Genomic DNA, 17,243 nt, shown 5'->3' on the forward strand with positions numbered 1-17,243 from the left:
ATGAAAAGTGACACTTTAATAAACACGTGTTTGAAAGGAGAACGACATCCACAAACCAGGAGTCTCAGAACAACATCGACCTGTACGGCTGTTTAATTTCACTCTGCCCCCCCCCCCCAGTCGTTTGCTGGTTGTTAGACAGTCAGAGATCATTCAGACGCACAATAACTGAATCACGTTTAGGTCCAACACAACAGTTTCTCCAAAGCCCAGGAGGAACAAACCTCCCTCTGCCATCCTCCTCTTCCTCTGCTCACACTTCTCCTCCTGCACATACTGCTTCCTCCTCCTCCTCTTCCTCCCTGAGCTGTGAATGTTAGCGGCTGTATAAAAATAAACATATACATATATATATCTCTCTCCCTGAACTTCACCTATATGACTTCCCAGGTGCCCACCACAGTAAACAAGCACCCCTCAGTTTACCCCGAAACGCGCCAGGGGACGCCGCTCACTTTCGCTGTGTTGCACGGACACGTCCCTGTCGTGCAGGTAGCTACGTTTCTGACCTGTAACCTTTGACCTGTGGCCCTTCAGAGGACTATAATGATGATGATGATGATGATGGTGCAATCATGATAATAACAATATTAATGAAGCCATGTGTCTGTTTGATTTTGATCCTGTGTGTGCAGTAAGTGTTTCTTAATGGAGACGACTCCTCTGCAGATTGTTTTTAATAATGTACGTTTTAAAGATGTGTAGATGAGTCACCCTGAGTTCTCACCATAACTGAATCTGAGGCTCGGTCCTGCAGCAGCAGGGAGAAACAGTCCAGAGGAGAACTGAGCAGAACAAACCTCGTCCAGATGATCCTCAGCCTCCTGACGCCACATCTCTGGGTTTTCTGCTCCATTTGAATCTATAATACATTCTGTCAGTTACTGTTTGAGCCGACGCCGGCCGAGGCCCCAGGAACAGTTGCCCTTTAGTATTTTTTCAATTATTAATCTGCACCAACACAATCTTTCAGCTGAACACCAACAAAGACAAAAAAACACACACAGCTTATGAGGAAGTGTAGACAGGAGCACGAACAGTCTTTGTGGTGGTCGAGACTTTTCTTGATTCTAACACAACGTCTCTTCCTGCCTCCTGGTTTTTTTTCTCCCGCCCCCCCACCCTTCCCCTCACCACTTCCACAGTTGCTGCTGGATAACAGAGCGAATGTGGAGGGCGCCCTGCAGGATGGGGCTGAGAACTACACGGAGACGCCGCTTCAGCTCGCCGCCGCTGCAGGTGGATGCATCTTATTCGACCAAAGGGTTTTCTCTGATGATGACTCGTTTGAGCAGGAGGAATTCTCTATCTCTAATTTAAGCATCTTGTTAATTTATCACTGTGAAACTGTTAGACACTTATCTCAAAGGGTTTTTGAATCGTTACGTCCATGTAGAATTTTTTGTAAAATTAGCAGTATTTTATATCTTATACATAAATTATCAGAATCAGAAATTATTTATTGCCAAGTAGGTTTACACAAGGAATTTGATCCCGTTATTGGTGTATACAATGAACATAGAAACATAAAAACATAAAAACACAATAAATACAACACACATAAGAAAAGCAATAAATATATATTTACTCACTATTTACTTCTTATTTATTCACTTTTTCTATATTTTCTATATTGTAATTAAACTGTCAAAGCAGAACCAAACGTTGATTTTTCTTTTGAAATAAAAATGTAGAAGCTCAAACATCAGGAGTTAAAGACGTATTTAGATCCTTAAAATGAATACAAGTACCAACACCACTCTATAACAAGTAAAAGTATCATCAAAACAAGTTTTATTTGAGTGTATTCACCTTATATCTGTGTGTTTTTTCCCCTCAGGGAACTTTGAGCTGGTGAGTTTGCTTTTGGAAAGAGGGGCCGACCCCATGATTGGGACCATGTGTCGAAACGGCATCTCGTCTGCTCCACTGGGCGACATGAACTCCTACAGCCTGGCAGCAGCACACGGCCACAGGTAACACACACACACACACACCTCAGATATATCTATTACCGCTCTATCGATCCCTTTACACACTCTGCGCTGCATCAGCCTCCCACAAAAGCCTGCAGCACAAGAGAGGCAGATCTCAGTTGTGTGTCGGACAGCAGGCAGCGATAAGATGTCTGCTCTGACATCATGTCCCTGCAGCTGAGTTCAAGCTTGTGTTGTGCTCGTGAGAGACTCACGAGCACAACACAAGCTTTAATAAGACAATCAATTACAGCACGATGATGGTGGTGGTGGTGGTGGTGATGCTGGGAGCTGGTTCAAATTGGTTGAGAGATTGATGGAAGGGATTTTTATGGATAGTGATCGTCCGGAGGCTTGGGTTCAGCTAAAAGGTAGAAAAAGGATGAAGAGACTGTTGTTGGTTTAGTAGAGCCGGACGGATTTATGGGTAAAAATCCACCATTTATTTTACAGTGTAGAAAATTAAGAAAATATGTGCATTTCACTCAAGTTCAATATATTTTGTTGCATTTACTTTTTCTTTGTAGTTATTTACAATGAAGTTTATGATCAAATGATAAATTCTGAAGCCTCAATTACATTTCTTTGTCATAAGGATTCGAGAACAACATCTTAGGAATAACTGGACCCTTTTTAACTTAAATATATTTATCTACCGATATATTAGTATCTGCATCGGCCCCAAGAATCCTCCAGATATAATGTCCATTCAGGATTTAAAAAGGTCTAAGGTTTATATTACGACCCAGGTTCAGAGTTTGCGGTTGTGCTTCATTAAGTGCATGAGGACTTTGTGAGTGTCATCAGAGCTGAGTGGGCTTAATGTGGAGTTAACGCAGTAGGTGGAGGTCTAATTTTCTGCTCTGTGATCATCCACCTCACAGCTTTCCTCCCTTCTTCTCACCGCAGGCTCATTCTGTGGGGTTTTCAGTTCCTCCTCACAGATTCACCTCCTTCCCCTCAGCTTCTAAACAATCTGTCATTCTAGCTCATCGCTCTCCTCTCATCTCCGTCCGCTTCTTGATCTTCTCCCGTCTCTTCCCCTCCTTCCAGGAATGTGTTTCGGAAGCTGCTGTCCCAGTCGGAGAAGGACAAGGGGGACGTGCTGTCCCTGGAGGAGATCCTGGCCGAGGGTTCGGATCCCGGGGAGAAGAGGTTGGCTCTGCAGGCCAACAGCGGCAGCGGGACCCTGCGAACAGGAAAGGCCAAACTGAGAGCCCTGAGAGAGGCCATGTACCATAGTGCAGAGCACGGCCATGTGGACATCACCATAGACATCCGCAGCTTAGGTCAGATTTACTAATGCATGCTTCACTGGCACACATGCTCTCTGCTGCCTCCAGCTGTCCTGGAGATGATGCTCATGCTGTGCCTGTCCTGTCCTGTCCTGTCCTTCGCTTACATGTAGCACCACTCGAGGCGATAGTCGCTCGAGCCGATGGTGTGAGCTTGATGTTGAAACGTGTCCTGAAGCTCATCTTGTAGATGTCGCCATCATCGGCTCTCCCCCCCCCCCCCCCCCCTCCATCTTCCAGCTCATTGTGCACGAGACCTTCGGTTACTTCACTTGTGGTTGAGACTGTTTTTATCAACCACCGCCTCCAAGGTCGAGAGTCGCTCTGTTAATCTCCACTGTCGGATTTTAAAATGTCGGAGAAGTAGTGACAGATGGAACTGTCCCAAGGTGACGTCTTTCATTTTATTATTTCGAACATAACAATCCTCACACGGCCCGCGTTCGCTTGATGAGGGATTTTTTTCAATGGAGTTTCCGCTCAGTTAATGATCCGGTGTTTTCCGAGGTGCTGTTGATGAGGAGCTTTCACTGTGATGTCATGATTTAGGATTCCTTCCTGTTCTCATCGCAATCGACGCTGAACATTGAAGTCATTTTCTTTTCAGAGGACATCATTTAATCGAAGTGCTGTTTTTTTATTTCTCCACTGATCTTAACACTCCCTGGAGGAAACGGCCCTTCAACTCGCACTAACACCATGAAGTGATGGAAACATGGTCGACTCTCTCTCCCCCCCACCCCCAACCCCCGATACACCTCAGCCCCTCGTTGCTCTGCTCAAAGTGTCATACTTACCGTGTGTGTGTGTGTGTGTGTTCGTGTTCCCAGGCGTTCCCTGGACGCTGCACACCTGGCTCGAGTCCCTGCGCACCTGCTTCGTCCAGCACCGCCGGCCGCTGATCCAGGGCCTGCTCAAGGACTTCAGCTGCATCCAGGAGGACGAGTACACGGAGGAGCTGATCACGCACGGCCTGCCGCTCATGTTCCAGATCCTCCGCACCAGCAAGGTCACCGGGGCTCTCCGTCACGTGCATGTCAACAAAACGCTCGTTAGAGAAACAGCCGACAAAGTGTGGCTTGGTTTTTGGGGGGGGGGTGCAAAGTGTCCTGTGACATTAACTCTCATAGCTGCATCTGTTTATCTGCAAAAACCACATTATCATACATTTGCATCTTGTCCCAGATAACAACCGAGGCTGGAAAAAGTACAATGTGAAGTTTGTGTTGTGTTTTGTGTGTTTGCAGAACGAGGTGATAAGCCAGCAGCTGTCGGTTATTTTCACACAGTGTTACGGGCCCTTCCCCATCCCCAAGCTCACGGAGATCAAGAGGAAACAGACCTCGCGCTTAGGTGAGAGAGAGCGACGAGGTAAAAATAGTTTCTGTGATTTCTGCATCAAATGCAGCTGAGTGACAGCAGCGTGAGGAGGAAGACGCCAGGGGGAGACGCTTTAATTTGAAGGGGAGTGGATTTGTCTCTAACTTTAGGTCAGAGATCACATGTCAATCAAACTGTGCTTAATACTTGGAAACAACTTGTTTTCCACTGAGGCTTGTTTTTCTATAAACTGTCTATAGGTTGAGTCACTTTTGTAATAAATCATCTGGAGTGTTTGGCAGCCGCCAGGCGAGGTGGTGCCAAGAAGTGATCTTCCACCAGAAAGGGAAAAGTCACAAAGTCGTTTTCAGAGACATTAGGAACTGTTTATTAAACAAATCTCAAATTACAGACTCAACTCATCACTTCCTTTGTTTGGATTCACAAAAGATCCCAGATTCCAAACATGGCTGATTATCTCTCCGCTCCACAGATGTTTTCCTTCCTCCTGTTTGTTTGTCTGTTAGTTATCAGCATTGTGCGACAAAAATAACTGACCTGAACATGTAGTGTGGCGATACTGGGACCAGTCAACCTTAAGGGAAGATACTCGCTCTGCAGATAACCTATATTTCCTTATGCAGAGCCCATATAAAAGGACATTAATATTAATGCTTAACAGTCACATAAGTTCTCTTCCATGTATCAAAAGTTACCATTTCAATAATTCAAAGCCCAGGAGGTTTAATAAGCTTTTAATCTGGGATATTTTAATTTTGCAATTCATATGATTGTTTTCCACATAAAGTTAAAACCATTAAACAAATTAACAGAGAATTGATGATCCTTGTATCACGTGTCCCTAATGATGTGATTTATCAGTGTATCCATGGTGATAAAAGCTTATTTAAAGTTGAGACGGTCATAAACATGTTTTTATATTTTTCCTTTTTTCTTTTTAACCCAGTGACAGTGCTGCAGCGCCACCTAGTGTTCAGTTATTCAAATGAATACAATAAACTGAAAAATGATGTGATCAGTCGTCCTCTGAGTAATGAACGACCATGATGATTTAAATAATGATGAATCATCAGGATGTTTATGTTGAATCTTATTATCATTGTATTTATTTTTATTTTATTTCAGACCCTCTCTTCCTGAACAACAAGGACATCTCTGACGTCACGTTCCTGGTGGAGGGGAAACCGTTTTATGCACATAAAGTTTTGCTGTTTACAGCTTCAGCCAGGTAAAAGAAATAATAATAATAATGATAAGATTTCCCTGTCTTCTTTCTAGTTTTCTTTTTCTCAAACACGTGATATTGAAATACACAAACAGCTGTGACTTGTCCACGACTTCCTCCGTCTCCTCCAGGTTCAAGTTGCTGCTTCAGAACCGACCAGCAGCAGAAAACACCTGCATTGAGATCAGTCACGTCAAGTACAACATATTTCACGTAAGAAGTTTATCATCTTTATGTTAAAACCAAGCCTGATAATGATAGCTACAGAAGCCAATACTGAATATCTATTGATAAATAGTGTATTTTTTTTTTTTGTCTCAAATCAGTGGATTTGTAGAAATGGACTAGAAGTGATATAAACAGTGTAAACAGAATATAAAATGGTTTAATGTAAAATCCCCATTATAAACTGAGTGTGGCCCGATGTGTTCCAGCTGGTGATGCAGTATCTGTACTGCGGCGGCACCGAGTCCCTGCACATACGCAACACAGAGGTCATGGAGGTAAGTCCTCGCCGAGCCCCAGAGCCGGAGTTAACGTTTTCTACTCCGCGGTGCTGAGCCTCATGATCTGTTCCCTCGCAGCTCCTGTCTGCAGCCAAGTTCTTCCAACTCGAGGGCCTTCAGAGACACTGTGAGATCATCTGCTCCAAGAACATCACCACAGAGACCTGCGTGGACCTCTACAAGCACGCCAAGGTGAGGGGGGGGGTCCTCGTCCTCAAAGTGTCTTTAATCAACTCTTAAAACGATGACTCTAACTCTCCTCCTCGTTTCCCTCCCAGTTCCTCGGCGCGTCTGAGCTGACGGCGTTCATCGAGGGCTATTTCCTGAAGAACATGGTGCTGCTGATCGAGCTGGACGCCTTCAAGCAGCTCCTGTACGAGCCTCCTCCGGCCGAGAGCCCCGTGTCCAGCCCCGGCATCTGCTCCGACATCCTCCTGGACCTGGAGAAGACTCTGGCCACGCGCATCCACTCCATCCACCTCTCCACCTCCAAGGGCTCTGTGGTGTGACCCAGTCCTCCCCGGGGGCCTTTCCCATCCGGATGCAGCATCCATGTAACGCCACCGTTAACACACTGTCACCCCGTCCACCTGCCCTGGCCCCGTTGATGAGGAGGAGGAGGAGGAGGAGGAGGAAGAGGAGGAGGAAGAGGAGGAAGAGGAGTTTTTCTATGTCAGGGATTCCCTTTAATTCTGCCTGTTGCAGCTAACTGAAGTTAAACGAGACAAAAATCAAAGGGAGAACTTTCTCACTCGTCCTCCCACTGCTCCCACTTCACGTCCCATTCAGTCCAAAACAAACTGAGAATAATAACGACAAATAAAAAAAAAAACACAACCCAACAGTATAACTTAGACCAAACCTCGATTATACAACTTTCTATGGTATTTCACGTAGAGAACATGCATGAAATACAGACTATTTACCTTTTGGTTTTGCTTTATGCTTAAAGAAAAAGGTAGAGTAGAATCTAAACTCAACACAAGCAGCTTTCTCTCGTCACCTCGATCAGGAGACTTTGGTTTACAGATGTCATCTCTTCATGGAAGTGGATGCCGTCGCCATTTTGAAGTTTCACAAAAGCCAAACACGTGAACATAATCCAGAGTACACACCCGATTTTAAAAAAGTGATTAGTAGCAAAGCCAGCAGATACAGATTCCCAGGTGGACGTGTCCTTTCTGTCTCCTCTGTGTGGGCGTCTCACTGTGTTATATCGACCGTGTGCAGAGGCCAAACCAATCACACCAACTTCCACCGACCGTGGCCGACACACCGCTGAAGAATCTATGCTTGAAACGCGGACGTCCACCTGGGAGAGGAAACTTGTGATAGACCAACGTGAACACACTGTTATTATCTTGGGTTCTTTTTTTTGCATGAGACCTCCTGGAACTGAGCTGACCCCATGTTGCTTTTTATGAGGAGCTTACTTTCATGAACAAGGGGGGGGGGAGGATGCCTGTTGAACTTTCCATCCACAGCAGGACAGACGGGACTGAGCGGGACAGACGAGGGACAGACGAGGGACAGACGAGGGACTCTTGAAGTGTAAATACGTCCTGAACGTCATCGTGATGGTTCTTTTTGTTATTTTCCTTTTTTTTGTAAACTGATGTACAGTATCCTCCTCCAGCCGCTGACCACCGGTCTCATTGAATTGAATGTTGCTCCCTGGACAGTTTGTTCCTGCTGTGTGTGTCTGTGTGCGTGTGTGTGTCTGTTTATGCAAAGTTGCATGTTTAATCTGTTTCAGTACGACTCCTGCGTTGCGCTGTAGCTGTGCTCTGTGTGTAGACGGGTCGGAGCTGAAGTTCAGTCACAGGACGTTCCATTTATTTCATTTTCAGATGTTTGATGAAGACACATTCTTTGTTTTTTTTCACCTTTCCATCCTCATCTTCTCAGTAACATCAGCACTGAATTCATTAGTAGACGTCGTTTTATGACAGATGTATTTCTATTCACTTGTTTCTCTGGTCACACCAGAAACTTTTGCAAAAAAACTGTTGGAAAATAAGAAGTGAAAACAAGTTCATAGTGAAGAGCAGGCGATTTAAATGTCCTCTGACACGGCAGCAGATCAAAACATCACATCACAGCTGGTGGAAGAAAATTGTGTTGATCCGCATTTTCTTTTGATTGATTTCTGAAAATGTATTTAAGATTTGTTCTAAATTCAGATGTTCGGTTGCAAAGCACAAACTGCTGCTTAAGAAAACATCTGTTTCTGATGAAATATGGAAAGATGCTTTGTGTTATCAACTAAAAACTTTACTAAGACTGAGGAGGAAGAAACACCCAACTACTGATGTTAGAGCTCTGTTTTGTGTTGTGTCTATTGAAGGTGGAAGCTGAAGATTAACACAATGTGAAGCTTTGAATAATTAGCATTTTGCTTCTGAGTCAAATCCACATGAATTTGTTGACTGTGGCAAAAAGAAAATTATCCCCCAAAAAACACAAAACCTTCTGAGTTCACCACACAACTGAGGGTTGAATCATCCAAAAGACAAAACCGGATTCTTCAGTGAGGAAACTGAAATAAAGAAACAGGCGGTCACACAGTCACTTACACTAACAGGATCTTTAGTGTTACTGGATGAGTCACATGTTTGTGTGTTCGGCAGAATTGAGAATATGTGTGTGAGGACAGAAAGGAAGGGGAATATTTCATTATAAATCTAAAGAAAGGGAAACTAGATCTCAGGCACCTGAACCAGTTACAACATCGATAAATGAAACTAAAGGAAATGGCAGATGGGTGTTTATGTCAGTTATTGATCTGGTGATTGTTCCATGTGTTGTGAGATCGTTTTCCTCTTTTTGTGGCTACAGTTCAAAGTTGTTGTTTAGTATTAATTTGATTCCATGAAGAAAAGTTTCTTGGTTTCCATCAGCTCTCGATGCAAAGTGTCCTCTTACCTTGTGGTGGGAGTTTCTGCATGAATCTGATTTCAACTTCAGATAAAATACAAAACTTATGGCTTCAAATATTGTAGCACACTCCAAAAAAAACATCTACTCAAATATTTGTTTTCCTTGTTTTGGACTGAAAACCATGAGAAACCCTGAGGCACATACAAGTTGGTTTGACTTCTGTAAATAGTTACAGAAAATGAAATATATATATATTATCCTACAACTTTATTTTCTTACCTACATACATAGCGCTATATATTTTATTTTACATTCCACAGCTATTTTGTTTTACAAAAGAGATATAAGAAAAAACAGATGATATAAAAAGATGCTATAAAGTTTTGAAATTAAGCAATATTTCCATCGGATTGTATTATTTAGACGAATATGTCACATGGATTTGGAGCTACAGTATAAATGTGAATCAAAAGACACACAACAGACAAATGAGTGACTGAGAACAACTGAATATACTATGTTTTGTTTATATTTTGTTAAGTTCAAATTGTCTATTTGCTTTTAAATGTATTTCAGCCATTTTAAGAGATTATAACTTTTTCCCTGAGAGCGTTAACGAAGCAGATAAGTTATTAACTGGACATAAATCACCCTCGCACCATACTTGACTTTTCTATTCACTCATCCCACACACGCCCATGTCATTTAAAATAGATGATTTAAATGTGCAAATGTGACTTAAGATGCAAAACCAGGGTAACAAGGTTCATAATGATGTCAAGCACTGTGTGTGCCAGTGTCACTTTGTAGCCTCACAATCGAACGTGAGCTTCAGTTGGAGTCGTGTTGTGCGACAGCTGGATCCGGCTTGAACGTTTAAAACAAGATGTTTCTATGAGTCTCAATGTTTGCGTCCTTAGCAGAAGACTATCTTTAGCTTGCCCCTGCCCTGGAGCTTCTGATCCAGCCCCGGGGTCGAGGCTGTAACCGTCGGTTCGCATGGCTCTTCATGTTCGGTGTCGTCCAGAATGTGCTTTGTCCACCAGCTTTGTCCAAACGAGACTCTCTCTCCTCCGGTCGTCGGAGAGTTTTTCTTTGCCTGCGTATTTGCTCCTGGTGATAAACGACTTTTCTCCAATAGAAGCAGTGGAAACATGCATGGGACGTTCACTAGGTTTCTAATCCACAAGGAGGTGTGTGGGGGGGAGGGGGGGACTTTTGCAAATTTTATTTTTTTCCCCCTTTGATGAGAACATGTATATTGTACAAAGTATGTATATGGAATATAAATTATACATGGTGTGAGGAGCAGGGATGTGGTGGAGTATAACAACAAACAGGAATGTTACACTCGTGCTACGGTTTCTGTCGTTCCATGACATGCTTTTGTGGACAGCTAATAAACGACCACAGTTCAAAAGGATTCGTGCAGGATTTCTTATCGTGTGTGTGTGTGTGTGTGTGTGTGTGTGTGTGTGTGTGTGTGTGTGTGTGTGTGTGTGTGTGTGTGTGTGTGTGTGTGTGTGTGTGTGTGTGTGTGTGTGTGTGTGTGTGTGTGTGTGTGTGTGTGTGTGTGTGTGTGTGTGTGTGTGTGTGTGTGTGTGTGTGTGTGTGTTGAAGTCATAATGTTCCAATTATTGCTGTTAGACTTTATACAGATACGGGTTCATGGTGCCCAGAGGATGATCGCCTGTTGATGTTGTGGATCCTCAGCTGGTAAGAATACGTTTTTCAATTCACTTAATTTAAAGTGAAGACAACAGAGTGAAAAAATCAATTAGTCAATCAGCAGAGTTTATAAATCTGCAACAATAATGATTATTTATAAAGTGTTAAAGGTATATTTAAGTAGAAATTACAGAATATTAAACCTCAAATATAAGAATTTACTGGGTCTTTTTATGGAAAAAGTATCTTATCTATTATCTGCTCTCTAATCTTATCTTGTTGTATCTATACTTATCGTGTCTTAAAATATTGATTTGAATTAAGTGTTTTGAGTCACTACCACAAACGTCCTCCAGGGGGCAGTAGACACCAAAACGACTTGATGTGAGTCTGACACATCGCAGAAGAAGAAGAAGCATCTTCCCGTAACAGGAAGTCGTGAAGTTGTTAAAATTCCTCAACGAAGCTCTTTTCCGGGGAAAAATGGAGGAAAGCTCGTGAGTTAACGGGTCGTGTGCGTAGTTTCGAACCCGCGACCCACCGCAGCGTCCTCACCGCACGGTTGAACCCCCACGGCCGCTACGCCTGCGCAGTGCGCGCAGAAGAACATCGAGCCGCCCTTCCTCCTCCTCCCCGCCAACAAGCACCGCAGGGTCGAACGGACATCGACTCACAACAACCCCGAGTTTCTCCCCCGAGCTGCCCGACCCTTTCCCGGGGTCGCGATGGAGAGCCCCCGCTGCTGCGAACACGGTGAGACGGAGATAATCCGGATTAACGATCCCCGACGGGAGTTACGGGCTTTTCCGTGGGATTGTGTGCGCACGATTTGGAACATGGCGTACCCCGCTCTGACATGGCGGTGTCTTTGTGCTGCGGTGCAAAAAGCTAAGCTAGTTAGCAAAACAGTGGGGTTGTGTTAATATGATCAGATCCCAGATTGGTTCGGTGAGCTGCAGGTTGTTGTGATCGAATCCCGGGAGATGTTATTAGCAGCTGGGATTAGCATTGTAGCGGCTAACAGGTGATGCGTTTGCGGGCTTCAAGGAGCTACAGGCTAAAAACAAATCACAAACCGGCTCGTGCCTGGAAGCCGGACCGGCGTTAATACAAACACACACCAACGCGTCACCTTAAATAAAAAGCACAAAAGAAACAAATCATTCTTTAAAGAAGTGTGTCGTCTTTATAATTTACTGACAACCTGTGACCGCTGCTGCAGATGTGTCTCCCACTTTGTTAAAGTGCTCGTAATTACAACACAGCCGCAGGTCCCTGAAGGCATCGCGCTTTGGTGAAGTTGGTTTGCAAAAAACAAAAAGTTTTTTTTTGCATCAAGTAAATCCCTGTTTTCATGTCGCTGTTGGTTCACATAAGCTGGTGCATGGTCCAGAATACACGTGGGTTCAATTAAAGGTCCAGTGTGTAAGAATTGGGTGAAAGGTTCTATTGGCAATAAGGGCCGCCATGTTTTTTTACAGTAGCCCAAACTGGACAAACACCTTTTGAGATTTTATGACAACGGGAGCTGCCACAGGTTCTCTGTCATGTCTGGAAGGGGCTGGGGGTGAGAGGTATTCAGCTGCAACATGCAACTTCACCACTAGATGTCACTCAGCTAACACACTGAACCTTTTGAAGTTCATATTGAAGTTTGTGCTAATAATCATGTTGTGATGTTTTCCAGACCAACCTCTCCTGCTGCCGTCTCTGCGGCTCTTCATCCCGTCGCTGCGCCTGGTGTCTGCCGCCATGTGGCAGGTCGTCCAGAGGGGGAACGTGCACGACTACGGGATGGTGGAGGAGTTCATCAGCACCGTCACGGAGATCGTCCCCGATCTGTTGAACGCGGATCAGAAGGCTCAGCTCCTCTTGGGACTCAGAGCGCGGGTAAGACTGTGAAAACACATAGACAGAAATTCAAACATTCCCTGAGTTCTTTTTTAAATGGAGGTGAAATCCTACGTTGCAGGTGGTTCTTGAATTGTGTCAAACTGAGGAGATCATCGACAGAGAAACCATCGAGCTGCACCTGGACCGGATCAAGACCCTCGTGTCCACGTGGGCGGCGCAGGTTGGGTTCTGAACACGCAACATCCAGATCTGCAGAGAGGTTGTGTTATAAATCACATGTTTAAAATGGTGTGTATTTGTTGTTGTTGCAGCCATGTTTTGCAGCGGTGGAGTTTCCAGAATCAAACTTTGTGGATCAAGTTGAAGTGCTGTTGAAAGACCCTGAAGAGAGAGAGAAGTTTTTCCAGGTTTGTTAAATTCTGTAATTGTACAAAAGAATCCCATACCTGCGTATTATACATATGTTCTGAAACTTTCAACTTGGTTTTCTCTCCAGGATGTTTTCCCCACGGACTTCGGGCCTGAGTACGACAGCGCTCTGCAGGTGCTGATGCTGGATTTCCTGTCCAGACTGGAGAAGCTTCTTCCGGTACCAGACATCCAGCAGGTACTGCACAGTAACCAGGGAAAATACACATTCGAGGTATAAAGGGTAAACTGATTGTAGGCAGGCAGAGTTTACATCCAGGTAGTTACAACCCTGACTGAACCCTTAGATTGACAAAGCACAGCATGTCCTCTACACGTTTGAACGTCTCTGTCTCCTCTGCAGACTGCGTCCATGCTCTGTGCCGTCCCGTCCGCCCTGGAGGAGTGTGTCCACTCAGTTCCTGACCTGCAGCACCTGAAGACTGTTCTCCTTTACCACACGACACTGGGACATTTCGATTTCTCTGGTAAGCCTCAGTCTTCTGGGAATTGGAACTGGGTAGAGCCTCAAATTGCAAAATAACTTTCCATCGTGTCTAAAAATGACTTAAGGCCTGTTTACTAATTTGCATGTAAAAATAAAAGATGTGAATTAATTTTCTGTTCCCAGCTGCAGCCACAAAGCTAATGTGATTCCTCTTCTCCCCCACAGAAGAATCTCAGACCATTCCATCTTCCTTTGGGAACTGCATCCTGTCCTCGTTGTCCCTGCCGCAGCTGGAGAAGGTGATCATCGACGCCGACCAAATTCAGCTGCAGCCCTCGTCGGAGCAGATGCAGGGTTGTGTGACCGTCCAGGTGGAGGGTGAGACCGTGACTCTGTTGGACTACATACACATTGAACAGCCGTCGGGTTTGGTCGAGACTGAGGATCTGGAGGAAAATGACTTGAACGAGGAGGAACTGATGTCTGGAGACGCGATGGAGGACGAAGAAGACGTCGGTGACACTTTGAAACCAGCAGCTTTTCAACCTCTGAAACAAAGCAAACGGCTGCAGTTAAAGAGAAAAGCTTTAAAAGACAAAGACTCTGCGGCGGCTAAGAGGCAGAGAAAGAAATATTCCAGCGATAAGACGTGTCCCGTGTGCAATAAGATTTTCCTCCGAGCCGCAGCCATGAGACGACACCAGGAAATCCACTCCACCAACCGGGACCTCAGGTACAAGTGCGCCAACTGTGACAAGCGCTTCAGGGACCATTACGACATGAACCGACACAACATGCGCGTCCACGAGAAGGAGGACATGGGTGCGAATCCCCCAGAGGACGACCCGGGGGAACCGTGCACCTCGGAGATGTCGGAGAATAAAAACTGCTCGCTGTGTGGGAAGTACTTCGCCCGCCACGTGGACATGGAGCGACACATGAACTCCCACTCGGAGGACCGGCCGTATAAGTGTTGTTACTGCGAGAAGAAATTCAAGAATCCTTACGTGTTGAAGAGACACCAGAAGGAGATCTGTAAGAGCAGGGAGCTGAAGAAGACCAAGAGGAAAGAGGCGCAGCAGCCGAACCCGCCGCTGCCGCCGCCGCCTCCGGACGGATCCACGGAGAGTAAGATCTGTCCCATCTGCAGCCGGGTCTTACCGTGCACGGCAGACATCGCAAAGCATCTGCGCTCTCACTCGGAGGAGCGTCCTTTCATCTGCATCACCTGCGAGAAGGGCTTCAAGTACAAGGACACGCTGAAGAAGCATCAGATCATTCACGGTCACGACGGGATCCGGGAGGAGCAGAGCAAGTCGGTGGAGCAGATTTTGGCCGAAGCAGACACTCAGGCGTGTGAGGATAACTGCAGCCTCGACAGAAAAGAAAGTCTTCTAGATTTATCAGCAGAGGTTTCTGAGGAGTCTCCTTCAGCAACAAAGGAAAAAGTCACCAAAAAGGCCCTGAAGGTGTGTCCGGTGTGCTCCAGGGCGTTCGACAGTGTGAAAACCCTGAACAGACACATTCAGTGTCACACTGACGACCGGCCGTATCACTGCGTTCACTGCAAGAAGCGTTTCAAACACATGCACGGGCTGAAGAGACACCAGATCTACGCCATCTGCCACAAGAAGATCAACAGGTTCCTGTGGAAGAAGGAGCCGAGGGCGGGGTCCAGCCAGAGCGACGCCGCTGGCACAGACCCCCCGCCGGGGCCCCCGCTGAAGATCCCCGTGTGGTGTTCCAACTGCGGCAAACACTTTGAGTTCCTGTCCGCCCTGAAGGAGCACCAGGAGAACGTGTGCAAGGTGGACGTGAGGGACGTCATGAAGTGCAACGAGTGCGGGAAAGACTTCAACAGCATGACGATGCTGAAGGTGCACCAGAGGATCCACGACCCGCTCTACTGCAACGAGTGCGGCAAGATACTCGCCAACGAGCCGGCGTTCGAGCGGCACAAGCTGATGCACCGGCCGATGCCGTGCACGATGTGCGACAAGACTTTCACTCTGCTGAGGCGCCTGAGGGAACATTACGAGAAGCAGCACGACTTCACGGGCCCGTACCCCTGTGCACAATGTGACAAGACCTTCATCCAGCTGCCCTACCTCGCCATCCACCAGAGGATCCACAAAGGAGAGTTCCCTTACATCTGCACCCTGTGCCCGGAGAAGTTCAGGTCCTCCAACTGTCTCACGGTTCACCAGAGGAAACACACCGGGGAGAAGCCCTTCCTGTGTTGGCAGTGCGGGAAGTGCTACCGCTCGGCCTCGGAGCTCACGGTCCACATGGGGACGCACTCGGAGGAGAGGCCCTGGGCCTGCGCGCAGTGCGACATGGCGTACCGCACCAAGCTGCAGCTGACCAACCACGTGGAGCAGGTCCACATGGGTGTGCGCTACCCCTGCAACAGCTGCGGGAAGCAGTTCATGAAGGAGACGTCGCTGAAGAGGCACGAGCTCATCCACACGGGCGAGAGGCCTCACCAGTGCACCGTGTGCGGGAAGACCTTCCTCACGGCCAACGAGCTGCGGCTGCACAACAGGTATCACACCGGGGAGCGGCCGTACAAGTGCGAGGTGTGCGGCAAAGCCTTCATCCAGTCGGGGTATCTGAAGTCGCACATGCGCATCCACACCGGGGAGAAGCCGTTCAAGTGCGACCTGTGTAACAAAGGCTTCAGGTTGTCGTACCACATGAAGAAACACAGGCGGACTCACACCGGGAAGCCGAAGAGCTACATGTGCGAGGAGTGTGGGGTCGCGTTCCTCCAGAAAAAATCCCTCTGGGACCATTCGGCCACTCACACCGTGAAAATGGAATCTGCGTTCACAGAGGAAGTGAGAATTGAGTTTCAGTAGAAATCGGATTGAGTTTTTTATACAATGTTCAGACAACAAACCAAAAAAAAACACTTATTTCTTGGGTCTTAATTCCTCCTTTTGTTTTTTGATTTTGACCAAATTATAAGTTGTAGTTTTTTTTCCCTTGTTACAAAAACTGTTGATTCACATATTCCGTGAAACATTGATGAACTTTAAATATATAATTTCTGCTTACTTTGATTTTGAAATAAATCAAACTTGAATGTGTAAATCTCACTCCCTTCATTTAAAAAAATATAAATATCTGTAACAATTGACAAAAGTAGTTTGAGTCAGTGTCAGGATTTGCCTCCTTTCTGTTTTTAGCATTTCAAATTATATATGGCATTCAACTTCCCTCTGGGCTTCGGGATTATAAAATAAATGAATGATGAACTTTTTTTTATCTTATTAATCTGTCCAAGGTGACATCGTTCTATTTTTCAGGATAAAACTAGAATATGTTTAATTTTGTCATTAAAAAACAAAACATTTTGAGGTTTAAACACCAGTTCTTTGGTACATTTATATTTATATATAAATATATATTTTATATAAAGAAATACAACTAATGTGCTGTTGAACCACTGATTCATTTAATAACCAGCTCAGAAATGAATTCAAATAAAATGTGTATTTTATTCCATACAACAGACTTTCAAAGTATTTAGTATCTTTTCTAGTGAACAAACTGAAACTTGTAAAGCTCTATTTCAAGTTGTGCAGAAGAGAAACTGTGTGTCGTGTAGTCAGTTGTGTGGTTTGACCAGAAGGTGGC

At 45.5% G+C, this 17,243-nt stretch overlaps 2 protein-coding genes across 4 annotated transcripts in view; both read left to right on the plus strand.

The window, feature by feature from the left end:
• The window catches only part of LOC133948870 (ankyrin repeat and BTB/POZ domain-containing protein 3-A), a 106,077-nt gene extending 95,431 nt beyond the window's left edge, over positions 1-10,646 (plus strand). For 2 of the 3 annotated variants that reach the window (XM_062382929.1, XM_062382930.1), the window contains exons 7-17: positions 391-492; positions 1,146-1,239; positions 1,841-1,976; positions 3,030-3,265; positions 4,102-4,280; positions 4,519-4,624; positions 5,738-5,840; positions 5,969-6,050; positions 6,272-6,340; positions 6,422-6,535; positions 6,622-10,646. In XM_062382929.1, coding sequence (XP_062238913.1) covers positions 391-492; positions 1,146-1,239; positions 1,841-1,976; positions 3,030-3,265; positions 4,102-4,280; positions 4,519-4,624; positions 5,738-5,840; positions 5,969-6,050; positions 6,272-6,340; positions 6,422-6,535; positions 6,622-6,852 — 1,452 coding nt within the window. In that variant the 3' untranslated portion in view covers positions 6,853-10,646. The remainder of the gene's footprint in view (positions 1-390; positions 493-1,145; positions 1,240-1,840; positions 1,977-3,029; positions 3,266-4,101; positions 4,281-4,518; positions 4,625-5,737; positions 5,841-5,968; positions 6,051-6,271; positions 6,341-6,421; positions 6,536-6,621) is intronic. The other variant, XM_062382931.1, reaches the window with a different exon arrangement.
• A 687-nt stretch (positions 10,647-11,333) lies between these two features.
• LOC133948987 (zinc finger protein 14-like) lies at positions 11,334-16,865 on the plus strand. The gene is made up of 7 exons (XM_062383086.1): positions 11,334-11,644; positions 12,579-12,781; positions 12,864-12,965; positions 13,057-13,152; positions 13,242-13,352; positions 13,518-13,641; positions 13,827-16,865. The coding sequence occupies exons 1-7, from the start codon at positions 11,617-11,619 to the stop codon at positions 16,460-16,462; spliced, it is 3,300 nt and encodes a 1,099-aa protein (XP_062239070.1). The 5' UTR covers positions 11,334-11,616; the 3' UTR covers positions 16,463-16,865.
• Positions 16,866-17,243: the final 378 nt, after the last annotated feature.

This window comes from Platichthys flesus, chromosome 23 (genome assembly GCF_949316205.1).
Source record: "Platichthys flesus chromosome 23, fPlaFle2.1, whole genome shotgun sequence".
NCBI classification, from domain to species: Eukaryota; Metazoa; Chordata; class Actinopteri; order Pleuronectiformes; family Pleuronectidae; genus Platichthys; species Platichthys flesus.

Excerpts from the sequence above, each read along its gene's own strand:
- LOC133948987 (XM_062383086.1), top strand. The coding sequence starts at position 11,617 with ATGGAGAGCCCCCGCTGCTGCGAACACG. Across the intron at positions 11,645-12,578 it reads CCCCCGCTGCTGCGAACACG|ACCAACCTCTCCTGCTGCCG; the intron begins GTGAGACGGAGA and ends GATGTTTTCCAG. Across the intron at positions 12,966-13,056 it reads TGTCCACGTGGGCGGCGCAG|CCATGTTTTGCAGCGGTGGA; the intron begins GTTGGGTTCTGA and ends TTGTTGTTGCAG.